This window comes from Branchiostoma belcheri, unplaced genomic scaffold, assembly GCF_001625305.1.
Source record: "Branchiostoma belcheri isolate BF01 breed outbred unplaced genomic scaffold, Haploidv18h27 scaffold208, whole genome shotgun sequence".
Classification (NCBI taxonomy): Eukaryota; Metazoa; Chordata; class Leptocardii; order Amphioxiformes; family Branchiostomatidae; genus Branchiostoma; species Branchiostoma belcheri.
The window spans coordinates 193,020-202,956 of NW_017803580.1; the positions used below are offsets into that span (position 1 = coordinate 193,020).

The window sequence follows — 9,937 nt, forward strand, 5'->3', positions numbered from 1 at the left end:
TCTAAAAATATACAGAAGAATACAGAAGAGTAGGATTAGCACCTACTTTTATGGGGGCAATTACCCACATCTACCATTTGGTTATTTGTTTGAAATATTTCTAAATATTTTGAATAGTGAAAGAAACCCATGGGTAGTTCAAATTTATTCTAAATAAAGAGATCTTTGTACAGTCACTTTCAAAATGTTTCAGAAATATATAAATGAATTCAAAGATATTCAAATTTTCATTTTCAAATTCTTGAAAAATTTAGAACTTTTGTTACTGGGGTACTCTTTTCTTCTAAATAATTCAAACGTATTAGAGACATGGAGAAAAAACCCACACGGTGACGCCGAATTGACTCTATTATCTCCTATTCTAACATTTATCTCAATGGATTGTAAAGCAATTTTAAACTTAAACGGGGTGTGCCCTAACATCAGACGCTTTTTCACATGCTCAAACTCACAGCATTCTGTCGCTAGTTGTCAGAGTGGTCAGGTTTTGATGAATGAATTTTTGGAACATTTTTGTAGAGAACATAGTTCAGTAAGAAATTCACCCATACTGTTCATGAGCCGTTCACCTTTCACGCAACAAGCGGGAAACGCTGTGAGATGTTTTTACAAAATGTACCTTCGTGAATGGCCGACGCTAGACAAGTGTGTCCTAAATTCACATGTTTTTGTAGTTTTGCTAACGACAGCAGTGTTGACGTTGCTTTACTCAGGTCAGTTTTGTAAAGCTTTGATATGTTCCTAGTATGTAGCAGTTGTGTGACTGCTTGGCAAAGGTTGTATTTTTCTGGGCATTATTTTTGGCAAAATTCTGTTTTTTGACAAAACAATAAATAACTTATATAGAACTATACTTTGCAAGCAAATAACACCATGTATTGGCTCTGACTATTTGCCTTTTTAATTAGCAAAGTCAGTAGCAACAAACACGGCATACTTTTGCATTAAGATCAGTAAAAATTCCATTGCTTCAAGTATGAAACAATGACAAAAAGGTGACAAAAAATGTCAAAGTCAATGTAAGACAATGTCAATATAAGGCAGATTTCCTCATCCAGAATATTTGTTTTTGTTTTGCTGCCCTGAAATTGCAGTGGATGTGCAAAATGACAACCCCTGCCTGGCTTGGCATACCATACATACTATATGTAACATAGGAAAATATATTTGATTTTAAGAATGTTTACATGTAGATATTAGAAAGTTTCTGAAGTAGAATTTATCGTATTACTGGGAATATATTGTTTCTTAAACATGCCCTCTTTGCACATATACATGCACGTATCCATGCAAATGCAAATAAGAACATTATAGATATACATTGTGTACATGCGGAATCTGTTTTCATAATTGGTTCAATGTACCCATCTTCAACATGCCTCTATACACTCTGTACTTTCAAGGCACTGAAGAGACTGGAGAAGGCCAAGAAAAAAGCTGAGGCTATTACAGAGAGTGGAGACATGTCTGACAAAGAAAAAGTGCAGCAAATTAAACAGTAAGTTCCCATACACATGAACGTGTACAGGCATGTATCTGCATTTACATTTACTGAGGGCTGTACATAGTATGGTGTGTGTACATGTGTGCATGCTTTAAAAAAGTTGTAACACAGTCGAAAATTTGGGTACATTGTGTTGGAAACTATAGTTTAAACTTGGCTTGAAAATGACTTCTATCAACAAAGATTAACTTTCAAGATGAGAAGTAAAATATAGTTTGGGCATGTTTGTGCGTGTACCAGTGAGTGAGTGAGTGTCAGTAGGTGTCAGTGAGTGACTGTGTGCGAGTGACTGTGTGCGTGTGTGTGTGTGTGTGTGTGTGTGTGTGTGTGTGTGTGTGTGTGTGCAAGGGTGTGCGTGTGTGCATGTATTCTTGCAGTGCAGTTTTCATATGTTTCAGCAGAGGGCATGTACTGCTTACAAGGTAAAATCTGTCACATCTAAATCAACCTTACAGTTTGTATTGGCATTAAGAAACATCAACCATAAATTGTATTTATCATAAGTAAAATCATATACCCGGGTAGTAAAATTTCTTAATTTTTTTTCAGGCTGTACAAAAAAGCTGGTGCACTTGGTAAGAAGAAGCCAGAGAAGACCTATGTGGTGGCCAGGAAATTCAATGCAGCAAAGAGGCCCAAGAGACCAGCTGGGCTGAAGGGCCCATACAGAGTTGTAGACCCTCGTATGAAGAAAGACTCCAGAAAAATCAACTCAAACTCTAAACAGTCTGGAAAAATGCGAGGCAAGAGAAGATGAGAATACTGAATGGATACTGTAATTCCTCATTGTCATGGCACTTTTATGTTCACTGTTTCCACAGTTATATCTGTACCGTAAACATATGATTACTGAATCAGATGTCAAATTATTCATTTTGTCTTTTGCCCCCCTCTCCATCTTCTGTCACCATGGAGACTAAGTTCTGTGAACATGTTCATTTTCCTCAGGCTTTGAAATTTGCTACCATGAATACAAAGTGAATTACACTAGTAAATTACAGTATCACGTAATGCACTCGACTGTAGAATGTTTGTGACCACAACAGTCAAAAGCAGACTGTCATGGATTAAGTAATTGATACTAGGTCTAACCCATGGACATCAAGTAATAGAAGCCACAAGCTGTACATGTATGTTCTTGTTATTCTTGGCCACACTGACTTAATTTTATGGATGACATCCTCTGAAGCCCTAAAACTAATTCAAACAGGCAAATAAAAAAAAAGTCCAGCCAAAACGAATGCTGATAAACCACAGGAATACAAAGCTGGTATATTTATATTGTGAATTTGTGGTTCTGCGTAACAAGTTTTACTACAAGCCGGTACATGCTGGCCTTTTGTAGCATTACAAGTCGGCACCAGTGCACTGTACTATCAGTTCTCCAATTCTGTAGAGCTTCGGCAGCCTGGGTACCATCCTCCGTAGTTACCACCGTTTTCCTATTGTTGGTAGCTACAATGGATTACGACAGATGGCAGGGCCCCGGAGGATTTTTTTTAGAGCAGGGGAAAATTATTGTGTGCGCAGATGTCATCCATAAAAATTAAATCAGTGTGGCCTTACAAAGAACAAAATGCTAACAATCTCGCCACTCTAACCCCACAGCCAGTATAGAATAAAGAAAACTTAAGCAAGGAATAGAAGATGTTGTTTTGATACTACCAAATAAGTTGGTAAAATTGTCATTGAACCATATCTGCACAAATTTAATGGCATCAGCAATCTTTATTAAAACATCACATATTTTATACATGTATTGAAATGTTGTGATTCTGACATACCATAGCTATGTAACAATGTATCCATATGTCTATGACGGATTATGTATCTGTGAGGGGACGCCATCCAGAGCTTGGCTTCCAACATTCACACCTGGTGCATACATTCATTACAGTCACACCTGTTTGTCTCATTATGTTGTCACTGACAGGGTTTCTTGAATGGCGGCGATGGCGATAATGATAGAGCATCTTTTGTTTGTTCAGGCGAATCCGAGAACCAACAAATTAAATTGGTGTGGCCTAAGATTGTCTAAGATTACATGGGTTGTGACTTATTTGGTTGTACCCTCTGACAAAGTTGAAGTATATATTGCAATATCAATAAGCCAAACTACAGAGACTCATTTGTGTTGATATATACCATCATAATGATAAAATTCTATACTTTTGTACTTGATACTTTCACAATATAGAGTCATATCATGTCAAGGCGTAACACATCAAATCACTGGGACATTTCATCACCTTGGACAAAGTACAGATATTGGACACACAACTGGATTACTTAAAATTTGTGAGTAAAGTAATAGAGGCTATCCACATTACAGCCCACTAGCCGACACTCAACCGAGACGGGGGCTGATATCACCAGGTAATTAGGAGGTACGTGTCCCTATGGTCATCTGTTCGCTTCACTCCAGAACAATGTCAACGTAAGAGCAATCAAAAATTCCTTGGTGAGCTACAACATTCAACGAAATTATCAAGTTTCATCATGCATGTATACTTGAAGGTTTGTATATGCTTGCCCTACTTAGACATGTTACATGACTTACATTAGTAAACCTTATCTACTTACAGTGGATAACTATATATCCAAAAAGATTTCAAAGACTTGTGTTTTACCAGCTACATTGGTTATTTCCTATCTATATACCTTCCGTGTTTTAGAGCAATTGTCAGATACCCCAATGGACATAAAACAGGTATCTAGTACCCAAGATATGAAGTATCTGATGATTTATATGTAATGTACAAAATGTTTATGTCAGATCATTTTATACTTACACTAAAGGCTTCTAAACATGTAAAAAAATATACTACCTCAAATAAAACACAAATCAAAATGCATGATTGTATAGTACATTTAGTGAAAACATTCCAAAAACAAGAAAAGATCTGTCACAAACCAATTGATAAGACAGCAGCTTCACTTTTGTATCTCCCGGACTGGTGCTGCACAGCATTAACTTTGTAACTCATTTCAGTAATGTCAGATGTTGGCATGGACTGTGTAAAAGCTCAAGAAATATACACTGATGTATATATTCTGGCCTAGAACAATTACATAAGAAAGTAGTAAGGCCACATCAATTTAATTTGTTGGTTCTTGGATTTTTTTCAGAAAAAAATTTGAAGCAACAGGGCGAAAAAAATAAAATAAAAACAGGTCTAGGCCTCCTAGTATTGCACCAAATGCTACGATAGGAGCCATGAAGTCAACACAAAAGGCTGGGTTAATATTTAAACAATGAATTTCGAACTTTTAATCAAACCACTGCAATGACAGATGGGAAAACTGTAACAACTAGTAAGAAAAGGACTTTCCTCAACTGTTGAGGGCAAAATATGAGCATATTTAAGTTGATTCAGAATACGAATCTTCTTTTCTTTTTTTGCAAATCAGAAAAAAAATGAGGAGGTGAATCCGAGAACCAACAAATTGAATTAGTGTGGCCTAAAACACAAATGAAAATATTTCAAAGATGAATATACAAATGAACTAAACTAACACTCATATATACAATAAATAACAAATATGGAACATCACTATATATATGTCCAGATTGAAGATTCAAGATTACAAAGAAACTTCAGGTTTCAACTTGAATGGACTTAGCTAAGGATGTTGCGTCTATCGTACACATTGACTCGCTGGACTTCCACTTGTTTCTTCCATCTCTGGCGTGCACTGTCCACACGGCCCAACATGGAGGCAGAGCGCACCAGATGTGGTCTGTCATCCTGTAAACACACATCAATTCACTCTCAATATGTCAGATGGACATGCATCCTATTTTACCAATATGCCAATTTTTACACTCATTTTTAAGGTTATACTCCAGAATTATAATTAGTGATAGGTAATTACTACCAGATGTGTATTGATATACAATGTACATGTTTTAAATTTATACGCACTACATGCAGTGATCAAAATCCTTTTTTTCAGTGCCCTGCAACATTGCAGAAGAGTCAAAATTTTGTTCTGAAATTGGGAAATACTTTCTGTAAATACACAAGCCTCCATACTACAACCTTATACCCAACCAACATTCCTCAAACCAACAATGCCTTTTTTGTTTACATCATATATACATAGCTTTGTAAATCTGTAGCATTTCTTTTCTATCACTCTTTTTAATTTCAGACTTTATAGATCCTTCTCTACAGAAAATTTATCATCTGGTATCTTTACGGATCTTTCACCACCATCTCCCACTACAGGCTACTACAACTAAAATCATACCTTACCTGTAAATGTACTAGTAATTACACTAACAACATACAAATAAAAGACATGCCAAAATACAGTCACTCTAGCACAGGGTTCTAGCCAGCCCATAAATTTTTTCCATCAACCCATAATTGAGCACATTTCTAGGGTGGTCGGGGGGGGGGGTGCATGCTCCCACGGGAAAATGTTGAAAACTAGACCCTCTGAAACACTATCTCCTGAATTTTGCATACTACACGTGTTTCATACCTGTGCATGTCTTGGTCCAGAGTCTGGGAAGGTTGGCTGTTGTGGTTTGGCACACAGCGGCTCCAGACACATGACAAACCCAGCATACACCACCAACACCCCCAGTACAGCTAACACAAACAGGACCAGAACCTGCGACACATTCAAAACTCTGCATTTTTCACACCACTATTCATTCCCATCATTATCCTATTTTAAACTAGAAGGCAAGAAATGTTTCATACTTAAAGAAACCCTTTACATTTCTGTGTGTGTATGTGTATGTGTGCCCGAGTGTGTCCAGTATGTCTATGTGTGTGTGTGTGTGTGTCTCCATGTAATATATGTATCTGTGTTTGTCCATGTACATATATGCGTGTGGCCATGCATGTCCATGTGTGTGTGTCTGAGTCCAAGTTTATGTATACATATAGAATACAACACGGGGTATTCCGAATTCCTAAGGTACCAGCCCGACTGACCGCGGGTCGCCCGACCGACCGCGTGTCGCCCGCGAGTCGGATTGCGGGAGGGCCGGAACAGAGGGCGATGCGGAATGCACCGTGTTGTATTTTATTTATGTCATACCCACCCAAGAAAACGCGCCTTTCAATGCAAGATGAGCCAAAAGTTGGTTCCACTAAACCCTAAAATGCAACAACATGAATTCCAATGTCCGAATTCAGTATTCAAATTTTCCAAAGTGGCGTACGCAGTTAGGGCAAAGCGCGTCCGAATCGTTCTATGGAAGCCATGGAGCCCAGGCTGTACCGTAAAGTACGGCTCGGTCCGGAACTCATTATCGTACGTTATTGTGGCCCAGGTATGATATAAATGTGTGTATTTGTGTCCATGTGTGTGTGTCTGTGAGTCCATGTGTATGTACATTTGTGTGTGTCTATGTGTGTGTGTGTGTATTTATCCATCCATGTGTGCAAGTATGTGTGCGTGAATGCCAAGGATTTTACAGAACTATGCTTACAAGCTGGTACAGTAACTGATATTCATGAAAATATATAAAGAGAGAGAGACAGAAATATATGTATACAGGAATACGACTTTAAACAAGACATTCTGCCAAAGTGCTATGCACAATACATTACAGGTTTCGTGGAGGTGCAGTACGTTTTACTGAAGGGCTCATTCCATTATGACGACATTCCAAGAGACTTTAGGTTTCAGAGTCACGTCCACAATACAGGGCTCGAAATTCATTTTTGGGAATAGGTGCACTGGTGCACCTAACCTAAAAAAATAGGTGCACAGAAATTTTTTGGGTGCACCATATAAAACAAAAAAAAATGCTCCTCTTCTAGGCTTGAATCTGAAATGGGAGCTACATTGTAACTTCAAAATCTTAAACAAGTACTGCAACAAATAAATATTTTATTATTATTCTGACACTTAGATGCGAAGAAAATCCTGTATACTATTATACATTTAATATGTACAAAAATACCTACGAAAATGTTTGGGTGCACCAGTGCACCCAGTGCACCCACAGAAAAAAATTGGGTGCACAGCTCCAATTTTGGGTGCACTGAGGAGCACATGCACCCAGTATTTCCAGCCCTGACAATATCTAATGCAATGTAGTTAGAAAGTACCTTCATCAGCATGGTGTTTCTACTCTCATATTCACACTCACACCGCAGGCAGAACTCCACAGGATTGTCAGGTAAAGGGTCCACAACTTTTCCACACTCGCTGCAAACAGAACAAACACAAATTTAGAAACACCCATCTGCAGTCTGCATTTTCCAGAGACATTTTCAATTTTACATACAAAAGCTTAAACAACCTGCAATTAAAAAATCAGGCTAGGGGTTAATGGTGTTGGCCTCCATAGCGTGGATATGGCTGCAGTTTTGTCCTGATGTGCCGCGATCCTTATTTTGTTGAACTGCCTTTTACTAGTTTTAAAAGTGCAGCGAATGAGGCAATTTAAGAGGTCGTTATAGGAAATGACCAGGCCTTATGATACATTATCATTTAGCCAGGTGACGTTGACCAATCAGAAGGCTCCATTCCACATTCCTTATGACGCCGTAATGTCACAAATAGAGTAAAACAGGGTCATTATTCATCCCAATCCATACATTAAACAACCCAATAATCAACCGCATATGACCTCGGGTGGCCCCAATAGAATGCGGCTCTAGTTCTAAAAAATCAGAAAATAACTTGAGTTGTGTTCCAATGACCTCCGGTGACTCCCATAAGAACACCTGTTCCCTACCAATGACCCAAATAGAACATGACCCCCTTCCAATGTTCCGGTGAACTCAAATGAACCCGGTGGAACAGGTAAAACGATTACACTGTAAGAGCATACAATGGGCAACGCTATGTCAGAATTTTTCCTTGACCCCAATTTAGTCTCAATATGCGGGCCCTTGGAATAGGGGAAAGCTGACAGAAACAGCGGCTAGCAGACGGGAAGATAGGGGAGTGACTGTAACGGTTTGTTACATAATTTAAGTTTGTATGTGTTATACAGGAATGTGTCACTCTTTACTGTGTTAGTTTGGATAGGCTATATGATAATAGCGTTAATGGCCCGCCCTTTCTCAGTGAATATGGTGTGATAAAGCCTTGTCAGTTGCTATAACCAACTCATAAAGCCACCTCGTTCGCTGCACTCACTCGGTGGCTTCATTCGGTGGTTATAGCAACTGACAAGGCTTTATCACACCATATTCACCTCGGGGCGGGTCATTAACCCTTAAATATACATCTCAGGGCAGGTCATTAATCCTTAAAATATTATTATCATTACTAACGCGTGATACAGGCCACAAAATTATACTTTTTCCTACTGTCCCGAAATGAGGATGAACTGTCCCAACCTATTTTTCAGGAAGTGAACTTGAAGTCAGCTTTATTTTGTTTACGTTCTGACTTCCAGGTGTGCTATAATTGCAGAGTAAACAGACCATTTTGGGAACTTTTTCCGGGGCCAAAATGTTGATTATTTTTCCATTTTCCAAAAAATGTCCCTAATTGTCTTTTTAGCTGTCCCAGCTTAAATTTTAGTGGTCACTGGCCATCGGGACACCCCCCACCCGCAATGAAGTACATAATAGGGACTTAAAAGGGGGGGGTTCCCGCTTAGCCAACAGTACCATCTATAAAATCTGAAAGGTACAGGAACAGTGCTAGTCCATTCCTGTCTAAACTCTTAAACATTTCTTCATCTACCGTGTAATTACCTGCTACTAATTGTAAATATTCTTGTTATTTAGTTTGATTATGTTTGTAAATATTACTGATATTTAGTGTTCCCTAGAACAACGTAATTCAGCCTTTTGTACAATTTTGTATTATTAGGCTTCAATGTTGTTTTACTTTTATGTCAATTTGCAAATAAACCATTTAATAAACTAGAAAGGCCAATATTTGCTTTGGAGCAAATACAGCGATGGGTTCACCACATTTTACGACATGGCAGGGAAAGAATGAGAAACACAAGGGAAAACAATGATTTACATTGATATAACTATAATATGAAGTAACATACAACTAAAACAACAGTTGGATAGCTATTCCCTACTTTATTGGTTAGGATTTTTAATTGCATAATGCAAACTGTTGATTTTCAAAATAAAAAAAAAAACGTTCATGCCCCGCATTCCAATGCTGGAGCAGGAAAGCTTGAAATACCTACCAAAACACTTGAATACAGACATACTGTTAGTATGGAAATGCTCTGTGCAGGTGTTAATCAAGTTAAATCCCAACAGCCAATCAGCAAGAAATGCTCTGTGCAGGTGGAAATGCTCTGTGCAGGTGTTAATCAAGTTAAATCCCAACAGCCAATCAGCAAGAAGAATAGAGGAAAGCTGCATGCCTATTGGTTGATGCCCTGCATTCCATTGTGATGACTCATGCCCAAACGTGGTACACTAACACAGTAATACATTTGCTATAACACAGCCAAAAAACTCAAATAAAACCATTATA

The 9,937-nt window shown here is 38.2% G+C and overlaps 2 protein-coding genes across 2 annotated transcripts in view; one reads left to right on the plus strand and one right to left on the minus strand.

The window, feature by feature from the left end:
• The window catches only part of LOC109469563 (pre-rRNA processing protein FTSJ3-like), a 29,633-nt gene extending 26,294 nt beyond the window's left edge, over positions 1 to 3,339 (plus strand). The window contains exons 20-21 of the mRNA XM_019768098.1: positions 1,404 to 1,498; positions 2,054 to 3,339. Coding sequence (XP_019623657.1) covers positions 1,404 to 1,498; positions 2,054 to 2,261 — 303 coding nt within the window. The 3' untranslated portion in view covers positions 2,262 to 3,339. The remainder of the gene's footprint in view (positions 1 to 1,403; positions 1,499 to 2,053) is intronic.
• A 1,566-nt stretch (positions 3,340 to 4,905) lies between these two features.
• Positions 4,906 to 9,937, minus strand: part of LOC109469573 (putative protein 2) — a 6,829-nt gene continuing 1,797 nt past the window's right edge. Inside the window, exons 3-5 of the mRNA XM_019768107.1 lie at positions 7,582 to 7,681; positions 5,996 to 6,127; positions 4,906 to 5,253 (exon numbers count right to left, since the gene is read on the minus strand). Of these exons, the coding sequence (XP_019623666.1) occupies positions 5,125 to 5,253; positions 5,996 to 6,127; positions 7,582 to 7,681 (361 nt within the window). The 3' untranslated portion in view covers positions 4,906 to 5,124. The remainder of the gene's footprint in view (positions 5,254 to 5,995; positions 6,128 to 7,581; positions 7,682 to 9,937) is intronic.